Source organism: Triturus cristatus, chromosome 1_2 (assembly GCF_964204655.1).
Source record: "Triturus cristatus chromosome 1_2, aTriCri1.1, whole genome shotgun sequence".
Classification (NCBI taxonomy): domain Eukaryota; kingdom Metazoa; phylum Chordata; class Amphibia; order Caudata; family Salamandridae; genus Triturus; species Triturus cristatus.
In genome coordinates this window covers 1143543522-1143566399 of record NC_140580.1, presented here as the reverse complement: position 1 = coordinate 1143566399, position 22878 = coordinate 1143543522, and the positions used below count along the sequence as shown (strand labels likewise).

The window sequence follows — 22878 nt, the reverse complement described above, 5'->3', positions numbered from 1 at the left end:
GGGAGGGATGCGATGGTTAGGTCATTTAAACAAACCTGGTACAATGCAAAGTTCAGGACAATTGCAGAAAGCATCTGTCAAAGGTGTTTGGTTTGTCAGCAATTTAACACTGGGAAAAAGACAGTGGTGAGTCTGGGAACAATAGGCAGAGAAGGAGGTCCTTTTACAAGAATGCAGATTGATTTCATTTAAATGCCCCAAGTAAACAGACTGAGGTATGTTCTAGTGGTAGTCTGTTTGTTTTCAAGGTGGGTGGAAGCTTACCCGACTAGAAGAAATGATGGAATAACAGTGGCAAAGTTACTGTTAAGGGAGTTGATTCCTAGGTACGGGTTTCCAGTAACAGTTGAGTCTGATAGAGGTGGACATTTTCAAAATGAACTCATGGGTTTGATTTGTGAAGCATTGAAAATACAGCAGAAGCTACATTGTGCATACCGACCAGAGGCTTCTGGTGTGGTTGAGCAGATTAATGGCACAATCAAGAACAGGATTGGAAAAATGTGCTTAGCCACTGGCATGAAATGGCCAGATGTTTTACCTCTAGTGCTGATGACTATTAGATCTACTCCAGATAGAACTACTGGCTTGAGTCCGCACGAAATAATCATGGGACGTGCAATGCGCCATGCATTTGTGCCTGTCAATAAGTTGGTGACAATAACTGATGACATGATTTTGGATTACTGTAAAGGCCTGGCTGACGCAGTTCATTCTGTGTTTTACCAGGTTGGAGAAGAAGCTACCACACTTGAGAAGAAGCAAGCCCATGATCTGAGTCCAGGAGACTGGGTGAGGATTAAGGTACACAGAAGAAGAAATTGCTTGGTTCCAAGGTGGGGAAGGCCAAGACAAGTTATTCTGACTACGACAACTGCAGTAAAGTGTGCTGGAGTGAAACACTGGGTACATGCAAGTCATACTCTGAGAGTTCCAAACCCAAAAGAAGGGACTGGTAAAGAGTATTTTGAAGAGTCAGATTCCAGTGATGATGAAGATACAGAATCAGTGGGGAAAGAAGTAGGAAAAGCTTCGAATGAACCACTGCGAGTATCAGAGAAAAGATCAGATTCTGTAAGAAAGCCTGAAGTTTCAAAAAGCAGTGAAGGAAAAAGAAAAGAAAAGAGAAATTTCACAGAGACTACTCCTGAACCAGAAGAGGAGGAAATTGAGGAACCACTTGAGATTATACTTGAAGAAGTAGGGTCAGAAGAAGATAGAGAGGGAAAGATTGCGGAAGACCCCCGAGGAGGTGTAGGGAACATTCTTGATGAGCTAGGTGAAGGGACAAGTAGACAGCAAGAAGATTGCGTGTCGGAGACTCGAGGAGGGACAGAAGTAGGGAAATCTCAAACAGTGGTGAAAGAATCTGTGGAAAAGAAGAAAACTGCTAAAAAACGAAAACAGAAGGCACTTGAAGCAGAATTGGATGATGAGAATGAACAAACAGAGGGTCGAGTTCTGAGAAAGAGAACTTGGATTGGAGAAAGAAGTAATAAAGAAATAAAGCCGAAAAAGGTGATAAAAGGAGATCGTTGGCCTAACAACAGAGTTAAGAGGCTGAGATACAGAATAATAAGAGCAAATACATCAAAAGCTGAACAAGTGAATGAAGTATCGAGTCAAAGTTCAAAAGCTGAAGGAGAAGAATCAAAGGAATCAAAAGAACCAGTAGAAATAAAAAGAGTAAGAAGACCCAACCAAAAGTACAGATCACCGGAATGGTCTTATGTGGCACTGTCTGAAGAAGGAAAAGAAGAAACAGTGACTCGAGATAATCCGGAAGAGATTATGAGAGAAGTGGTTGAGGAAGATACTGGTGAAATTCTGAAAGTACTCTTGACTGACATTGGAGAAGAGTCAAGTACTGAGGATTTTGATGTTGGAGATCTAATACAATTTGATGTTGAAGAAATTGAAGTGAAGAATGACAAGTATCCAAACTGAATAAAGGAAGGATTCACTTGGATTAAGTGAACGAAAGGATCATTTGGAAAGACTGAAGAAAAATTTGGAAAGAATTGTTGAAGAATTTAAGAGTTCCAATTTCAGTAGTGGAGTAGTAGAGGCTAAATTAAAGTAGTAAAATGGCTAACATAGAGGATAATCGAAATAGATGTGCCTTCTTTAAAAGGTGGTGTAGAATGTGCTGCTGCTGTACTGGATTATTAATGCTTCTATGGGGTGTTTTAGTTTTATTAGTTACTTTTAAAGTTGAGTTTGAGATGCATACAAAGAATGTGACAAATGTAGAGAAAAATTCGCAAAAAGTAGTTCCGATTAGAATTAGTAATACTTACATACACAAAGATAGGTCAATTAATAACTTTTCTAGTAATGTTTTTTCAAAATTGTTATATGAATATGTGAAAACAATGGAAGTAAGGGATTGCTACGTTTGTATGCAATTACCTGCATCCGTTTCAGAGGGTGTTACTTATCATTTACCAGCTACATATGGTATTTCTTGTAGTATTTTAAGTAGTGTTTTTTATTTGTTAGGGAAAGTAGATTATAAGATGTCTAACAGAGATAGTATTTTTGGGCATTTGCCAATGAACAAAGAGCTGAATCCAGCTAAAGAAGCTAACACTTTTGGTGAAATTTTTATTGAAGAAAAAGGATTAACATTAGATTACATTTTTAAGAATAATTTAACTTGCAGTCTGAAAGGAGAGGAGAAAGCTTTCCTGGATATGGTAGTGGAAAGGAGATTGAACATGCAGGAGAAAGCAGGAAAATATAAAGTGAGCGAGACAATTTGGGACATTGAGATGGGAAAAGAGTTGAAGAATGGGGCTAGTCCAACTTTAGCTTTAGATGCACCACAGAAGGGTAAACTTTGCATTACAAGAAGGAAATCCCAATATGATACATATTTTGTTGGGACTAGTGAGTGCCATGATACATACTTCATTGCAACAGGTTGGGGTTTCAGAGGTGGAGAAGATACAATTTTTCCAGGAGTATACTATGTTTGTGGGAACAAGGCTTATTACAAGTTGCCTGACCATTGGTATGGCACGTGTTATGTGGGCCTGGTTTTTCCAAAGATTTTTCATATAGATAAGATATGTGGAACATATTAATTTACTAATGCGTTTTAAGAGAGAAACTTGGTCTGAAATAGTGGGTGATATTTTTGGAGTTTTGATTCCAGCAGTGGGAATTTCTTTGAATGCTTATGGAATTCGGAAACTGTCCACAGTGGTTGATCGCTTATCGACAAATACCGCTGGAGGGTTTCTTTTGGTGAATACGGAATTAAGTGCCGTACGTGCCATGTCTATGCAAAATCGACTTGCCCTTGATATTCTATTGGCCAAGGAGGGTGGAGTCTGTGGAATGCTGAAAGTTCAACATTGTTGCACTTACATTCCAGACGAAAGCAAAGACCTGAAGGTCTATATCAAAAATATTACTGATTTGCATGAAGAATTAGTACCACTTGAAGCTGAGAATTTTTGGACTAAAATAGCTAATAAAATGATAGCTGTTAAGGATTTTATTGCAAAAATAGGTAGTACTATTGTAGGTAGAATATTGTTTCCTTTAACTTGTATAATTGTTGCTTTATTGATACTGAGATTAGTGTGTGTGTGTTGTAAAAACAGGGGAGGGAAGAAGAAATTGAATAAAGAGAAGAAAACCAAGAGGTTGAAAAGAGAACCGCAAGAAATTGAATTGGAAGAATTGAGGGAGAGTGTTTACTTAGAGACAAAAAGGGATGATGAAAGAGTGACTGGTGTGTAATGTTGTGTAAGGGGAAAAAGACATTTCCGATTTCTCCTAAAATGGGACTAAATTTTCACTAATTTTTTTTTTGGGTTCATTTGGTGATAAAATCACCAAAGGGGGGATTGCTGGAGCAGAGTTTTCGGTTTGAAAATTCGTTGGTTTTTGAAGCTCTGGCATGTCTATTTGTCATATTAATTTATTAATTACTAATAATTAATTATTTGTCTTGTGCAAGTGTGTTTATATTAATCAATCCGTTTGTCCTAATAAGAGAGAGTTACACGTGGGTACGCATAAATGTGCTGTTTAACAATAACGTGCGTGTTTTCATGTTTAAACGTTGCTATGTGCTGTTTATTTTTGAGCACAAAACGCTTTCCGAATTAATGCTTTTCTATGTTGCAAGTGCTAGATAGATACATACACATAAGGGTATTAGTGGGATTAGCACTGTTTAATCACTATGCTGTGGTAACGTTGTTTTTGTTTCTTTTAATTAAGATGGTCTATTGTGGCCTATGGTGGCCTAGACAAAGATGGCCGATTTTGTAAGCCTGGCCTCGATTTGAAAGTAGAAAACCGTGATGGGAGAGAGCCCTGCTGAATATGGTCCTGAAGTCAGCTGACCACAGTCCTTGCTTGCCTTGCTAAAATTTCCGTGAGGACAGCAGCAGCCTGGGTAATCTCCAAGTGAAATGGAACGTCCTTGGCAGCCTTGGGAAACAAAGGAGCCTTAGAGAAAGATTCTGAACTATGGTCTCATTGCCGAGGAGAAGTAGAACTAACAAGATACATTTATGTTTCTTGGTTCCTGTTCCGTAGTCTTTATTTTGTGATTTTTCCTGAGCGGAGATTTTCAAATGTAGCAATGTTACATCCTTTCCTTCTCGCTCTGCTCAGCGGTCCAGCGGACATTACAACTTTTCTATGTATCTTTCCTTTGTTCGATTTATTATAAGAATTGTTAGCCTAGAGAGGCCACTTGCCACTTGCCATTTGCCTTTGCCGCGTACCGAATCTGCGTTGCTGAGGATTGATGCTGAAGGGACTTCGTCTTGAGAGACTTTACCGAGAGACTTGTCCTGACCCGTTCTGACATTTAGCTAGAATAGGTAACTATGAGAAAAATTATTTATTCTGATTGATTTCCATTTTGACTAATTTTAGATAAAGCAATATAATTTGAACATGGTGTTGGATATTATTTCTTGTCAATTATTGTGTATTATATTTTGATTATTGCCGTATAGGTTGTATAGATTATGTTTATGGACAGTCATAATAACCAGATCTTATCGACCCCGATATAGATGCAGGGTGTTTAGGGGTTTTCTTTCCACAGGTTTATTGCTGGTAGAGTATTTGAGCGTATGTTAGTGAAATGGGCCCTAGCGTATGATGAATGTATGTGCGTGTAACTGTGAGATTACTCTATCTGTGGTAGTGGGAATATTATACACACCCTGATCTCTATCAACTGTACCTGGGCTTACTGACTCGCTGCCTTTTTCGGACAGGGTTTAGTTGATTCTGGTGAACAGACACCCTTAGGCACCAATCACTCTGACCGAGAGAAGAGACAGAATGGTGTTTTAAACACAATGGTGTTTTAAACACATCCCTAAACAATCAGAAATAACAATTCCCTCCTATTTTCCCCCATGTGAGGGCTGAACCAGCATTGAAAATGCAATAGGTCTCGCCTTTGATTAAGTTAAAGCCATTTGCTTTGCTAATGGTATTCTATAGCAAAGCAAATGGCTTTAACTTAATCAAAGGCAAGACCTATTGCATTTTTAATGCTTGTTGGTAGGGAGATTAAGTGATTTGCCCAGAATCACGGGATGTTGATCCAACGCCGATGCTCGATCCTTGTTCCCCAACTCTGGCCGTTAGGCCACATCCTCAAATTCTGGGAGTTCAGACTAGATTAATTTCAGCAGGAAAAAACCCCCCCAAAAAACGGCATCTTAAAACAATGCAAGAGTGGGGAACATGAAGTTATCCGGTGACCTTAACTACAAAGTGCCCTGGTTTGGCCGTCCAGCCTTAGATTGTCTCAAGCGCATATTTAGCTTTACCGCTGCCTTCGATTGACTGACTGACAGGCATTACTAAATCAATTAATCAATAAGGACTGTGCTAATCTAACTAATACAAGAAACAAACCAGCAAACGCTCGCCTCGGTTGTTGGCCGGAGGGGACACCTCGTCCTCCGAGGGAACACTTCTTACAACGTTGGGGGTGGCCATCCTGCACTATGAGAACCATGCACTACTCGAAAGAGCCAGCCAGCTGGAAAGGCCACATCACCCGCAGGAGGGTGTTTACAGAAGACAGCCCCTTGATGTTTCCTCCACTGTCCGGGAAGAAAAGTCTTTTCAGTGACCATTTGGACCCTCAGGCTAGCCGCAGTCAGCACGAGATCTCTTACCCCATCCCCCCGGAGCGATATCTAGTCCTGGATAAAGTTGGGTATTCACGAGGGCTCACTCGCCTGGTCATCCTTGGTCTCTGGCTAGTTTTCATTCCACCTCACATCTATTTTTCTAAACACCCTACACTTTAAGTGGCCTTTGCTCACTCACTCTAGAAGTTCTAGAGAAAAACACTTTCCCAACGACAGATTTGTTATAGAGTCGCACATCCCAGCTACGATACCCTGTGTTGGCTGTAATTCTGGTACATAATGCCCCCACCTGAAGCTGCACTCCGTGTCTTGACATTTGTGCAGGCACAGGCCCCCCGACTCGACCCTGCACAGTGCGCTGCCCGTCACTTAGTTTACAGGCTGTTCTCGTCTGTGTTAAATTGTTAACACGGTCACTGTCTATCCATCTACGTAAAACACTCCAAAGTAAAAAAAAACAAAAATAATAAATAAACACAAAGGTGTTTAGGGACGGCCCTTTGGCTTGGTTTTCAAAAGTATGCATTTGTTTAGGCCTAGATTGCTCCCCAGAGCAGATGTGTAATGCGATCTGAACTCTGTTCCTAGATGCGTGTCCTCCGTCGAAATCCACGCTTACGATTCTCTGTGGCTAAAAATACACAGTTAGGACTGTTTACTCGTTTAATTGATTGAGTTTAGTATAACAGTATAGTATTGCTTTCTATAACTTACTACAAAGTCCATTTTGAAGTCATCATCCTTCCAGACTCTGGTATAATAACTGTGAATACCACTTGACTCAATGGCGTCAGTGTTTTCATGTCTTCGGTTCCCATTCAGCAGCCCAGTGCATTTTTTTGTTGTTGCATATTAATATAGCGCGAACTCGACCCGGAGGTATTGGAGCGCTTCACATGAGCACCAGTTCCATTACACAAGGACACACTCCTTTTTGGTAGGAAGATTAAGTGATTTGCCCAGAATCACGGGACGTCGAGCCAATGCCGAGGCTCGATCCTTGTTCCCCCCTCCAATTCTGGGAGTTCAGACTAGATTAATTTCAGCTGAAACAAATCGGCATATTAAAACAATGTAAGAGTGGGGAACATAAACTATCCGGTGAACTTAAATAAAAAGTGCCCCGTTTTGGCAGCTCAGCCTTAGATTGTCTCAAGTGCATATTTAGCTTTACCGTTGCCTTCGATTGACTCTGACCGGCAGGCATTACTAATCAATCAAACGCTCGATAAGGACTGTGGTAATCTAACTATTACAAGAAACAAACCAGCAAACGCTCGCCTCTGTTGGTCGGAGGGGACACCTCATCCTCCGAGGGAACACTTCTTACAACGTTGGGGGTGGCCATGCTGCACTATGAGAACCATGCACTATGAGAAAGAGTCAGCCAGCTGGAAAGGCCACGTCACCCGCGGGGGGTGTTTACAGAAGACAGCCCCTTGATGTTTCCCCCACTGTCTGGGAAGAAAAGTCTTTTTTCAGGTAGGGTAACAATTTCCTAAAATGTTATCACACCTTTATCCTTTCCCTTAATCTGCTGGGAAGTTACTTTGTTTAATTAAAAAAAGGGGGAAGAGACGTCCCCACCCCTACAAACCAGGCTAAACGGCCCTTGATAACAATTCCCGGGTCAGGCTTTAGCGGGGCATTACGGCCCGCCAGAGCGTGTGATATTCGCTTTGAGTTCTCGGGCTGTATGTTTTTTGCTGCTTGTTTTGTTTGGGGGGGCTACTTTGAGTTTCCAATGAAGGGCGTTGAAGCGCCCCTGGACATGGGTGAACAGCAGCTCGGCCTGGTGTGTGCGTGTTTTCACCCTCTTTCCTCCCTTTATTTGGGCCTGCGTCTGTTCAGCCGCCTCGGAGCAGCTGTTTCAGCACATGGCGTAGGACCCCCATGGGCGGGTGCCCGCTTCGGAGCCTTTGAAGGGTCTGCCAGGCTTGTGTTGGGGTGCTGTGGTCGAGGGAGGGGGGGGGGGGGGAGACATGGGGGGGGGTTGATTGTGAAGCTCAAGCCGCAACACGCCGCGCAGAGAAATTAAAGTTACTCTTGCAAGACACCGCAATCATTTATTTTCTAACTATAACACTGAGTCTGGGGGTGGGGGGGTGGAATCCATCATACGGGAAGGCACCTTTACATCTCATTTCTTATTTCACTTTGGAAAGGAAACGTTACAGAGATATGACTTTTGCAGAATCAGTGAGTGAGAACCAAATGTGCAATTTCCGAATGACCGGGGTGAAAGTCGACGAGGATGCCCAAGATGGAGTTTGCTGTGCGTGCCTGTCCTCGACGGAGACTTTTCTCTTTTGGAGCCGCACGACTTGGACTGGCTCGTCTGACTTCCTGCTGGCATAAAAGGTTTATTATCTTCTTAATCGGGCCATCTGTTTTGCCCCATAAAGAAAATAACAAACCTTTTACGCAGGGCACAAGTCCTAAAAAAAGAAGTGGGGGGGCGCTGTCACCGGAAGTGACGAAAAGTGGGGGGGCGCTGTCACCGGAAGTGACGTCACAACAGGAATCTCATGGGTATTCATATGCCTTTAGATGAAAGGTGGTCTGCACCCTACCTCGCGGAGGCTGCGTTTAATCCCCCCGCAGTGAATGCAGGTAGACAGACGTTCTGAATAAGCTCTGATCTCGCTCCAGAGAGGCCAAAGAGTGAAGTCCAGCTTTTGGGCAGGGGGGACGGCATCCACCCGTTAAAACCTGGTAAAATAAGTGGGGGGACGCCGTCCACCCGCGTGGTACCCCGACTCGAGCCCTGCTTTTACGCCAGCAGGAAGTCAGACGAGCCAGTCCAAGTGGGATGGCTCTAAAAGAGAAAAGTGTACGTCACTGGAAGCTCTTTTCCAATGGCTGGCCACCGTTTTGAATAAACGGTGACGCCAGCCAATGGAAAAGAGGGGCGGAGCTTAAACCCCGCTAGTGAAAGCTACCCAAAAACATAAAATCTCGCCAGCGAGACTGCGCTTGTGCGCAGCCTACGCTAGCAGAGACCTAAAAATGGGAGCTCTGGGTAGGCTGACACCCGGGGAACCCATCAACTCCAGGCCATTTCTGACAACTGGAACCTCGGGGCAATCCATTGTGATTCTATTGCAGAGATAGCAATGTATTTTCTGACCCAGAATTCCCTGCGAACACCAAATTGTTGCCTAAAAACACCCACTTTACCATCACTTTCCTGGCTTCAATATCTAGGCCTGTGTCAATCAAAGAACCCCACATACCCATGGCAATTTCTAACACCTAGAGACCCCAAGGAATCCAAAGAGTGTTTAGCGTGGGCACCCAGCATATTTCCTTATCCAGAATGCAATAGAAAAGTCAAAACTGACTAATAACACCAAACCTCTTCTCACTTTCTGTGGCAGGGTTACTTAGAAGTTTTCAGGCTAAAGCTCACCCAGCATCCAGGGAACCCTACCAAATAGGGAGATGTCTGAAAATCAGAGGCCAATGTGAATCCTGGGCAGCATGGCGTGTCAGGATCCCTGCACATTTTCCTACCCACAATGCCACATGAACATCAAAACTAGATCTAAAAAATCCCTAATCTCTTACCGGTTCCATAGGAGAGGTTTGCAGTATTTGGTCGCAGAGTAGGCCCAAGAAACCTACCAACCTGGACATTTTTGAAAACTACAGACCTAAGGAAATCCAGGGCAGTGCGAATTGTGAGGCAATAATCCAACAGTCAAACATTTATTTGGCAGAAATCTCAAGAACTTCCAGCCAAAGGCAAACGTCCTACCATCCTGCATTCCAACATTTCTCTAGAGATAAGTGGTACCTCACAGGTCTATGTGGGCACAATGCACGTGACAGGAATGGTCCCAAACAAGAACATGAAGATCATATTGTCTGGAACAGCAGACACAACTACAAATATAGGTTAACGCCCATTCCAGAATGGTAGAACATTTGCTGTTGACAGTGTCAGCATTTTTTGTCAGACAAATGGCCGTTTTTTTCAACCACACATTACATTTTGCAGGGTAATCTGGGTAATAAGGGGAGGGATCCATGTAGGCTAAACTACCCTGGAATCCCATACTTGCTAGTTTTCAGAAATGTGTAGCGTTGGTTGGTCACCGCTGGTGCTGGAAAGTGAAAAACGTTTTATATAAGTTTAATATTTGTAGGACATTCTGGATAGGAAAATGTAGTGATGTCCATGCAAGTCACACCAACCTTGATTTCTGCCCAGTCTCAAGTTTTCAGAAAAGCCTATGGTGATGGGGACTTGTAGGTGCCAGCCAGCCTAAGGCCCGATACTGCAATCACCGCACATGGAATGAGTGGAAATTAAGCATTTAGGCAGTTTTAAAACTGCAATGCAATTTGGTTATGTACAACAAGTGGGATCCATGAAGCCACAATCATACTGGATTCCCAGGTGTCTATTTTTCAGAAATATCTGGGGTGGGCAGGTTTTAACAGGCGACAGATGACCCTGGGTCTAAACAGTGCAGCTACTCACATCCCATGACCTTATGAAAGTTTTTGATGATGCACAAGAGGTTACTGGGCCTCTCCGCTTCTAAGCAATAGGCCCATCCACATAAGTGGGGCACCAATTTTATAGGGAGAAGTGTGATCAAACTGGGTAGGACTTTGCTAATCCTTGCAGATTCCAGGCGGTCTGTTGGGACAGCAATCCAAGACAGTTTTAAAATTACAGCATATTTTGGAGAAAGTGTTATGGTCCTGAACTAGGCTTCATGTACTCTCAACCATTTATGAAGGACTAGGTAGGCTCCCCATCTCCAGAGTGTCAAGAGCAGAGTTTTGGGCTTGCACATTATGGGATTTCTGGAATCCTTTCCGACTCTCCACGGGTAGCTACCACTAGAAAACGAAAGAAACACTAGACTAGAGCACTACAACAACTGGCCATTCTGCATGCTGTAGTCCCCTGACTCAAGACTCAGGCAGCAGTGACATTAATTGCATGGAAAAGAAAATGAGACGGCACCATGGCTAATCTGCTTCCAACTGAAAGCAATAAATTAAAAAAAATTAAAAAAAACAGACAAGAAATATATTTGAAAAAAAAAACGCAGCTCCCACAAAAGAATACATTAAACAGGTGAAGCAAAATACAGTTTTTAAAGCGATCATGTCAAACCAATTCTCAATTTTCAAAGCATTAGATATTCCCTTTACATGCACAAGTGTAGTCTAGGATTAATTGGCTCTGTGCATCACTGGACTATTCATTAGCTCAAGGCATACCTTAAGGCATTTCAGCAGAGCATGGAAGATGGGTGCCTGAGATAGCTTATGCCTCCAAGATGGTTGCTGCCGGACCACGTGACCTAGCAGTGTCAGGACGGTTAGACGGGTCGCAGGCTTGCCGAGATATTCATTCATTTTGTCCAGAAGGTACTGCAGTGAAATAAGCAACAGAAAACAAGTCAGGACATTAAAAGCAAAAGGACCGATTGCCGACTTTATAACTGCCGAGAGGGTATTATCTGGTCATGAAAGAAGAGGACCCTTGAAGGATTCCCCACTTTGTAAACTATTGAATACTTAACATTAAGAAAAGGAATTATGGAATGATACAGGCATCTGGGGAGTGCACGTAGTGTACTAATCCGCGCGTACAGTTCTGACTATACAGTGTTTCATTCCACTTTGTATGGGTAACAAAAGCCTTGCTCCAATTCCTTAGAGTTCTCTCTTCTCTCCTGCACACAGCAGTGTCAGGACCCAAGCGCTCAGTGAGCATACTAGTTGAATTGATTGAGGAAAGATGACGGTAGTACTAACTGTATTTTCTGGTTCTTCGGTTTCTGCAATTATAGTCTTACTCAACATTTCTGGAGACAAACCAATTTTTTCCCTTGAAGACTCTAATCCACCCTCTCCTAACCACCTTCAAAGCAACATACAATAAAGGGTGAAACCACCAGATTACAACAAATAAACAGAGTCCTATCTTTCTCCCCCAGAGCCAGGTCTCAGAACAGAAGTAGAAGGATTTGTGTACCTAGGTAAACGGACTGCCTAGCCCTAGAGTGATGACATGCAAAAAAGTACTCCAACAAAAGTGTTGGGGCATCAAGCAACGTTACCCACGGTTGAAAGAGACGAAGTGAAACTTCAAGGTCTGGGAGACAACTACAAGCTTAAATCTCACTTTTAGGGAGTGAAGCAGCATTTGACTGCATTTAAGCCTTCAGAGCATAACCAGACAAATTGTCATGTTCCACTTACAAACAAGTGTAGAAATAACATCCAGGGATGGTCCAGTACCAGGATTACTTATTTAGGTACATCACCCCCTTCAATAAACAGAACCTACACAGCAGGTTTCACCCTGGCCAAAGTACACTGTTGAATATAGTAAGCACCCCTACCAGAAACCACCTCCTTACCAACTTACTATTAAGGTGAGTCTCTGTGAATGCCTTTTAAACTGGGAGGTCTATGTGATTTGGTTTATTGCATCAAGGTGGTGTAAATGTGATGGTGTGCTTTTGGCTGTGGGATTTGGCATGTGGAAAAGGATACCAAGCTATCGGATGTATTGTCATTTGGTGTAAGTGCAGCGTCATTCGTGTGGTGAGACTTATGGTGTACAGTTGGGGTGCAGTTCTGACAGCCTCAACAGAGTCAGGTGACATGATATACAGCTCACTTTCATCGGTTTCTCAGTGTTTTCATTATTCCATTTATTTTTAACTTTAGTAGTATCACTTGAACATACACGAGGTGCATACGTTTGCATTACGAGGTGCATAGGTTGTTGCGTACATAATGTAGGCAAAGGGTTGGGGTGGAAATGCTGACAAGGCAGAAGGCAAACAGATAACTGAAAGGTAAGTACCAGAGGCCTAATGAAATGGCCGAACTGGGTCCATGTATACACCTATCTATATATTCATAAATGTGTGCACGCCTCATGGCAGTGAAAAGAAATGTGGCCCATTGACATGTTTAGAGCAACTATTCATGCATTTATTGGTACTGTGCAAAGATTAAAATCCAGTTTAATTCCACAGTCGAGCCAACTCTATGGATGCAGGTTACAAGTTTTTTAACGCATAAAAACTCCAAAATGGTCCTGAGGCCTCTTCAATGCTATTTGATCTAACTGCAAACAATAGAACACCTTGCTTCCTGGCTTTGATTAAATGTTTTTAAATAGAAATAAACATGATCTAATACCAGGGATAAACCAGATTTGCAGAAAGTAATATGCTGTTCATTACCACTGTTGAGGGACGGGCATCATGCTTCACTCAAGGCTTCGTCTCTCCCGAATCGTGACACCGTCCCATATTCAACAGCAGCATTCCCCCCTCCCTCTTAGGGAAGCGCTTTCCTCACATCAAGACTTTATTCTTCTTTTCGTAAAGAAAATCCTACTGGTGTGCCAGTGTGTGGAGGACAAACCCGTCACGTTCTCCACACTGCAGCTGGTTGTGCAGTGGGCGCAAATGGTGCATTCTTAACAGTTTAAACAGTATGTTACATTAAGGGTCTCTCCCTCTGGTGCAGTCGGTGGCCCTGGCAACATTTTTATGCAAATCAACCTCCACGTGGTCGCACTCAAAACAGCTCGACACTCATCAGAAGCATTCAGCTGTGGGTAATGACATCTGTTGTATTAAGGGTGAGAGCATGAGCATCGCAGTCGAGTGAGAAGTACGGTTTGCATAGCTGTTGGCAGAGTTATGGATTGTGGTCTGAACAATAACTTGTGAATTTAAGTGGTTCTTTGGTTTTAATTGGAATCTATACCTGCACCTTCTCTTGTGATTTTTTAGTGACACTGTGTGTATATATCACACACACACACACACACACACACACACACACACACACACGGACACCCCCCCCCCCCCCGCCCCACCCCGAAACACCCCTGGTATAGTTTAGTGACCCAATTATCCCCCATCACGCACTGCTTAGAACATATTACATCATCATGACACGCCAAATGACGTAACTGATGACATCATTCAGGACATCTCAGTCACTATTGTGTATGTAGCAAGACAGTGGAAAAGCCCCATCATAGCGAAAAATTAAATAGTCAAGGAAATTAGGATTGTGTTCCTGTGATTTATACAATTTGAAAAAAGGAGGGCCTGGTGTTCCTAATGAAATAAGGGCCAACAATTAACAAAATACTATTGTACGATTTCCTTTTCTTCATAAAAATAAATAAAAAGTAATGCAATAGTCTGGCACAAATGATCACAAATAAATACATCCTGCTCGGGAGAGGAAATGGACGATAGTTATAAGTGGGGGTAAATATGACCTCATGCTCGAAGAGCCTGAAATAACTGCATAAAAATCAGTTGTGAGGCTATGTGTGCTATACTGTCCAATCACTCAACCCACTGGAGCAGTATAAAAAGAATCTTCAAATACCCCTTTCCCTATCTGTACATTTACAATCACCAAGACTGGGTCGATTACTAATGAGTCAATTTAAAAAAAAATTCACGATAGTGAACATAAAACAATGTATTCTCAATATTATAGAACACCTTGATCACCAGCCCAGATATTCCAGGGGTACAATTATAAAAATAACAAAGCGGTAACCATAATATATAAAGGATCATTTCCATGCACCCAACTACATCCATTTGCTTTCCTGTACTGGATATATGGATTAGTATTCATGCAATCCTATTTCACGCAACTAATACAATACTTTTATTTTTAAACCAAGAAAAAGAATTGGTGGTGGTGTTATGTGCTTGTCTGTTTCCATGTCTATTTTATCACAAACACAAACCCTTCCACTGTCCAACGTTTATAAACCACAGAGATAAGATGCTAAATTCTTTGACTATTACACGTTGCGCTATGATTGGATTTTTCTGCTGTCTCACAATACACAAACTTCAATCACGCAGTGCGGATTCAACACCCGATTAAGTATTTATTTCTGCATTGTGACTCCCTTCACTCCTATGTAGCATTTTTTGTAGTAACCCAATTAATATATTACTACACTGCATTCATGAATTGTATGAACATAACTCAGGTATTCATTTCTTGACTTGAGTTAAGCAATAGGATAGTATTTCTTTTAAGTTTCACTGATTTGTATATTTTGTCTATAGATGGACTGACACACTTGTCATAAAGGTTTTTTGTTTTTTGTAGCTGAAAGGCATCTATCACCGACTGACATCACATGGATGAAAGTTTGAACACCGACTCAAGGGTTTTTCTTCCATCTCCGTTTGTTCAGGGAGTGGGTTGAACATATATATTTATTTTATAGGGCCAATCCCAAGCATCCCCAACACTGCCACTGAATTCTTTTCACTGAGCGATTTTGGTTTGCCAAGCAGCACTTAACATTACAAAAAGAAGGGATTGCAATTAACAAAAAAAAAAAAAAATGAATAAAGCAGATGAAACCTCATAAAGGACATTGATGTGTAGCTATAATTGTTATTTTAAAAAAATAAACATTACCTGCAATTTCAGATTTTGGTAAATTACGGCTACCTAAAATAGCCAGTAGAATATGGTTAATGGCTAGCTGACAAAAAGGGGTTCGTCTTTCTGAAGGTATGGAGGAGCAGCTGAATGGCTTTTGCAAGTAGACGTCTGGCAGCTACTCATGTGCGGGTCACGAGTGTCTGCACAGACCGCACACTTGAAACGTTCTTATACACACAAACCTGTTTGCTCAAGTACACATCAAGTGGGAATGCCAAAGAAATGTGTGCCCGTATAGAAACACAGGCTTGCCTCGCCCATCAAACGCAAAGCTCACCAAACCCAACATAGGCACATTATTTCACCCTTCCTGACAGCACGCCTCAACAAGCTTATTCAGACCCGAGTCAGAGATGTAAACTTGGCAACAATTTGTATGGTCATTTAGGACTGCGATCCAGGACTAATGGCAGGCACACTGTGCATTATATACATGCTGAATAACAACAAATGTGTCTTGTGCCATCTGAATTATCATAAATGGCACCCAGGTTTAATACTAGAGGCATCTTGGCTTATGTGCCTTTAAAGACCTGCTCCCTTTAATGGCAGTAAGTAATATGAAGGCAGCAGGGGAAAGAGTACAACAAGCAGGAAGTGGTTAGTGCTCAATCTTGGTTACAGATCAGGAAGTGTTTAATGGGTTCACTCAGGGTATCAAAGCCCAGAGAACTGCTCCACTACAAGTGAAAGCTAGAGTGTCCATGTAGCTGTGTGAAGGGTGGATTTGGACAGAAGCAGACCAGACTAACAAGATGGCTCATTCTTACCTTGTCATGAGGCTCCTGTACTGAAGATAGAATCTGCATTGCTTGTTCAGAATTGGTTTCCAAATAGAAGTCCACGAGGTGGTTCACAAGTGTTGGCCCACGCTCTGTTGGTCGAAGACAACAGGCATTAGAAGAGCCTGCGACAAATATTGGTCATTATCAGGATTTTAATACTTCAACTGTCTGCTCTGGATCATTCACCTACAAGCAACTACCAACCAAGGAACATTTGAGGAAACCATCTATACCCCGCTAGCTTTCTCAGCTGGACATGCCCATACGTCATTGCTGCTCTCTTTCTGCAATTATGTTGGAAACCAGGTGCACAGGGCACAGACACAATCCCACTAATCCATCTGCTTTCAAATCCATATTATCCTCTTTCCTTTTTGTTTGTGTATTTTTCACATGATCGAAATTTTAAGGTTACAGATTAGGGCACTTGAACTGCCAAACATGCCACCATCCACTAGAAGATTGATAACGTCCTTCGCAAGTCAGATTCTCCTTATTGGGCAACAGTCACAATTCTGGAACGATGCTTTTTGGCTGCCTACTTTGGGGCCTTTGCCCTTCCTAGCTTAAGTTGTCAAGAATATTTTGGTCGAGGAGGACTAAAGAGAAGTGTTCAAGTTGCTCACTTTAGAACTTGCAGACCTGGATTGTAAACCCAGCTCTAGCATCTGCCCAGAAATCATGTAATTCTAGGCAAAGAATCATCTCCTAGTGCATAAAAATGGACAATGTGTGGAATACACCTGCCCAAGGCAAATACCGAAAACCCACACTGTTTTGAATCGCCATCCAACCACAACTGATGTACAGCATTCCCATTGCGTTGCAGCTAGGACTGTGCTAGATAAACATCAACATGTAAACAGAAAGATACAACCTGTGCATCCACTCCCATGGACCCACCGTTCTATAGGTTAGTGATTTCAGAGGCCGAGCTAGTGTCAACCATCAGCTATGCAATGTCAACTCTGCAAACTCGAACCCTGCTCACAGCCATGTTGGTGGGTGACTTGCACAGAGCTTCGTTAGAAGTTTTAAGACTCTGTATTCTCCTTTTGAAAATGTCAACGAACGGGATACAAAAGCATTTTGTAAAGTGAAGAAACCAGAATTAATTTTTGCTCTGCCCTCCCCCGCTTTAAATCGGACTCTCCATCTACCCACACTCAGAGGTCCACATCATAAGCACATAACTGTCAGCCAGGCAAAAGGAAAGGGCTGCTGGTGACATCGTTAGGCTTGTGTTTCACTGCTGGCAAGATAGCTAAAACCACAGATCACAAGATGCCAAGCTACACTCGGCATGGCCCCAGTAAATGTTAACTCCGAGACCAGCCTGTCTACACGGCACAAGATTTAGCATGTGAGAGAACTAACTCAGCCAGTGCTAGCCCACATCTGCCGGCTGGACAAGGGAAGGGTAACATGGCTTTCGCAGATGGAATTCTGGAGAGATTTAGAACCAAGGGCCAATATTCTGGACAGGTCAGCTGCACAAATCCAAATAGGAGCATCCCATGGTGCCTTAAGGCAATTCTGTACATACTACACCGTACACGACACACTTGATTACATACACATGCAATACTTCCAACTCCAACCCTTTCCCCCTCGTCCTCCAAAGTGTCATTGAGAAATCTCCGCTCTTCACTGGGCTCATCATTCCAGCACTCAGGGTCAATCCTCTACCTGTATTGAGATGTTCCTTAATGAGTGTGCGGATTTCCTCTTGAGTTTGTAAGAGTGGAGAATTGAGCAGGTAGAGAAGCTCCACGACGTTCACCGACTGTGCCATCCCGAGGCCCCCTGGCAGCGCGGGAGGCGGGTTCAAGACTTCCCAGCAGAGGGCGGAAGACTAGAGAAAGGGCAAAGATGAACAGTTAGTATTATTCTTACACAAATAAATTTGCTAAGCACAAACTTATCAGAAAAGCAGGCGGTCCAGCAGGTGTCAAAGTCTTTGTAGATTTAAGGAACCCTAACCGCCCCGCCCCCCCCCACCCCCAAATCCCTCTGCAAATGACCCTCAATACGGTATTCCTGGCTTTGGGCAGCTGGAACACACAGATACAGCCAGATTCATTCCGTGGCAACAACTGTACAGTCTAAGCTACTCACTCAGCAGCAGAAGAAGAGTACAGGAACCCAACACACCCTTAACCGAGATCCAAACTATATGCAAATAGGATGTTAAGGAGGTGGCAGAATTACTGCGCACCAGCATGCTGGGTCTCTGATTTATGAAGTGCCACCTGAGACTCACTCAAGTCATCTGATGCATGTCTCAATCTTGAGGAGGGAAAGAAAGCCTGCGCCCATAGCCAAGAAGAGTTTTCAGTTGGGCAACGCACAAACCCACCCTTTGACACAGGAAGCCTACAGGCTGCAAATGACCTTAAGCATCTGTAGGGTAACGAGTATAGCTCTAACAAATCTTCAAATAAACCCTTGTAAAATAACTCCTATAAATAAACTGGCTGTAATAAACACAGACTGTAGAGGTGAATCAACCTGATCGCAAATGTACTACCAATTCAGGCAGCCTCCATAACTGCCCCTTGAACCACAAATGGGCTCTAGATCTAAACAATCAATCATGTGTCATAACCTATAGTGTTCAATGTGTGTGTGCCAGCACCAGACTCCCTGCTCTAGTCTAAAGCCTCAGCTACATTACAAACTCCTGTGCTTCGATTATGTTAATATCCACTAGTTCTCCTTCTAAGGGGAAGTTCCAATTTCACCAGGCTGTTCTGACTGGGTATAGGAGGCGTTGTAAAGACTGTAGTCCCTGGTGGTTGCTTCCTTATTGACGTCTGAATGCAGATGAAGTCAACTTATCTTCACTCTGTTTTACTCTTTAACTCCCAATGCTTCGAAATGATCCTTTTGGCTTTCTTGGCAGTGAAAATGGGGAGAGTGGAGCTTGCAATTTCCTGCACAAAAAGCATGCCTTTACATCTATTTGAATAAAGTGGTCTGTGGAAACCTAGCATTGCTACACACAGGATTCCATGACACTCGATGGAAGACTGAACCATGCAAAAGAAGAAGTCAGGGCATTCCTTGATGGTACATTCAAGTAGGGGAGCCAGTTAGTGAGAAGGGTAGAAGGTCACTCGCTGGAAGAAGAAAGGGAATGTGGCAGAAAGTTGCCACAGGTGTTAAAGTTGCGGCTCCCAGGAGGTCAAATCATCATATTGGTCATCTGGGGCAGCATTGACGACTGGAGTTTGGCCTTTTTCCTAGGGGTAGCTTGGTCAGGCCAAACATTTAAAGTTTCAAACTAGACTGCAACCTACAATTATATTTTATGTCTAGTCGCCTTTATATTCAACCCACTTTATGAACCTTTTTGCTCAATATGTATACCACCTTTTTTAAGGTTCTATTCTTTAATATTTATGCTATCACACACACACACACGAGTGGAAGCAGCCACTCGGTAGTTAAAGTGATGATTCTCAGATCCAGGAATTTCTCTGGTTTTAGCTCGCTAATAACTTTGACACAATTTGACGAATGTCCACAAACCTTTGTAGACCTACTGCTTTTTAGGTCTCGCCTGAGCCAGCGCTTTAGCGCTGCTCTGGCGAGAGCTTTAGTAGACGGGGGATTTGGAAGTGCAAACTAGTGCTTTTCAGGCCGCCAAATACAGTGCATGTGCGCCGGGCGCGCGCACCATTTGTCAGCCTGCCTGATCACTTTCGCGGCCGCTTTGATGTTCTCAGTGAGCCGCGCGGCCACAGAGAACATCAAAGCGGTCGCGAAAGTGCTCACCATTTGCCACCCCCTCCCTTGGCAGCTCGGATTTGTAGCTCAGCACGCTTGTAATAAAGCGGTGGGGTTTTTCGGCTCTTCATGGCCCAGCGTCACGGGTGGCTTGTTTAGGACTGGTGCCCTGATTGGCCCATGACCCCCATTGCACTTCACGTTTTGTGCGTGCCAAGGGCCAGTAAAATTGAAGGACAACTAAATACACGGACAACTGTTACATAAGAGCAGTGATCTGTCCAACCGGCGTGTCAAGCTTGATAACAATGTTGGCAACAGAAAGAATACTACTCAATGGACCTTGGAAGGATAAACGTCGGTATTGTCCCTGCCGCGATGAAAGCCTCTGCCCATCGGCCTGTTCATAGATCTTTCGAGTGACCTTTACTGCTGTCCTTTCAGACGCGAGTTCTGATGTGCTGTGTGCACGTTTTGCAACCCCTTACTCGTATGCATAGATCTATTTCCAATCAATGAATAGTGGATGAAAAGATGCGGGTGGCTAGTAGGAAGGGTTTCCGGTAGCGAAAGCCAGAGCTCGGGGAACCAGTCACGTGAATTATTTGTAGGTACCAAACTTGAAACGTGTGTACACAGCATCATGACAGCCACAGTCACTGCTTCAGTACTTCCATTTAGTTAGTCCTTGACGCAGGTCCTGCTAATTCTTTTAAAAAGATCCGTTTTTTTCACCTCCGAGGTAAAAAAAAAAAGCTTCAATACGCTGTCGGTACAGGGCACCCTTTTAGATTTTAAAAGAATACATGTAACTATAAGAGCATGTTTGACCTTGAAGAGCAAAGATAAAACGCGTACACATATCGGAAGCTCAGGGGGCCTTAACTAAATACATTCTTCCTTACTGACTCAACAATTTTGGCTGCCCCAGCTCAGGGTAAGTAAAACTGAACAAATGTAAACGGAACAAATGTACACAGAAACAGCGAAAGCTTGCTAAAGCCTTAGACATATTTTCCAGGCACAGTAATAGGGACTATTTGTGGAAAAAACGTTGTCAGTTCGAAAATCTCTGCCGTGGAGAGATGTGGAAAACCATGAAGGGAACAGAATCTTTAATTTCCCCCAAAAGAACACAAGCATTGGCATAGCCAATAGGTCTCGCATTTGGGACCTTATAAGTATTTAGTTTTGCAGCCAATATCCTTGGTGCAACAACATCAACTGTTGCATGGCTAAACACTTATAAGGTCCCAAAGGCAAGACCTATTGGCTATGCCAATGCTTGTTCTACATTGGTAGACTATACTAAGTTTCGTGGGGATTTGTCAAGGGTGTGTAAAGAAACGAGTTTTTCCAACAATGCATCTTGAATAAACTTTTTATAGGGACATAAAACCAAAATGGCTGAACTTATCCTCATGACATTTGGAAGGAATATTGATTATGGTCGGAAAAGGATCCTTTTTGAAATTTCATGAAAATCCGTACAGTGGTTTTGGACTTCTAAGGCACTAAAACTTACTGCTATCCCAAGCCGCAGTATACAGCGGTACTTGCAGATGACAAGGGAGAATAGGATTGGCTATTGGCTCTATTTATAAAAGTAAAACGCAGCCATGTTGTTGCATAACACTTTGGCTATGGTCTGGGTTAGGGCCTTAGATATAGTTCAGTAGTAGGCTTTACATGTTTCCCTATCCATTACCACTCTATTAAAGTGGTAATAGGTAGGTGATTTTTTGTAATGTTTCTATACATTTTTTTTTCTTTAACATTTACAAAAAACAGCTGTACTTTAAATACAAAAATCAAATCCACAAAAAAACCAAACTGTACTACACTACATACATTATATTTAAGTGAAAATATAGTTTACAACAGTGTTTTACTTTTTTTTTTTAAGTATTTACATTTTTCTATCTTACACAGAGACAGCACTGGGGGCTTTAAAGGGAAATATAGTTAAGTACAGTGTATTACTTTTTTTTTTTTAAACATTGTACTACAGTATATTTACTATTAAAACCCTTAACACAGACTAGGTTTGGTGCAAACCATGTTAGTACCGAGGTACTCCGCAAATTGTATTTAAAAAATATCAAGTAATAAAACAACTTTTATTTACACACATATAAACTGGACTCGTACCTGCCTATACAATTATAAAACATTAGGAAATGTAGGAGGCAAGATGGCCGCTGACTGACCTCAGCGCTGCCTCTCCTCTCCCTCTTTCAAGGTCCCCCAAAATGCTTGGCGTAAGCGATTGACATGTTCCTGTGGACTTACCTGGAGGCTTTGCAGGCTGCTGACGCTCGGGGGGCCAGGGGCCGCTTTCTGGTTGCTTCCCAGCGGTCACGGATCGGACGGACTCTGCAGCGGATATCTTCACTCTTCCGGCGCTGGTCGGCACAATTACAGTCCAGGATGGCTCCGAAGACGAGCAAATCAATCAAAGACCTGAATGCTGCCAAGGACGCAGTAAAGGACGCAAAAGGGGCTCCAAAGGATGGCTTCCAAGACACAGTCCAACGCGCTGGCCGGGTGCGACAGGGGGGTCCCCAAAGGAAGGGCGAGGACAGCGCTTTAAAGCAGAAAGATGTCGGTGTGGCAGGCAGTACCAGACTACGCGCCGCTGCTGCAGTCAGGGAGGGCTCTATGCGGCAGCCTTCTGCTTTGGAGGCATTTGGAGCGATAACGGCCCCAAATATTGCTGG

General features: G+C 42.9%; 1 protein-coding gene across 2 annotated transcripts in view; it reads right to left on the bottom strand.

Moving 5' to 3' along the window:
* The window catches only part of TSC1 (TSC complex subunit 1), a 296095-nt gene that overhangs the window by 224519 nt on the left and 48698 nt on the right, over positions 1-22878 (bottom strand). For both annotated transcript variants that reach the window (XM_085613904.1, XM_085613905.1), the window contains exons 2-4: positions 18116-18281; positions 16412-16515; positions 11394-11546 (exon numbers count right to left, since the gene is read on the bottom strand). In XM_085613904.1, coding sequence (XP_085470030.1) covers positions 11394-11546; positions 16412-16515; positions 18116-18221 — 363 coding nt within the window. In that variant the 5' untranslated portion in view covers positions 18222-18281. The remainder of the gene's footprint in view (positions 1-11393; positions 11547-16411; positions 16516-18115; positions 18282-22878) is intronic.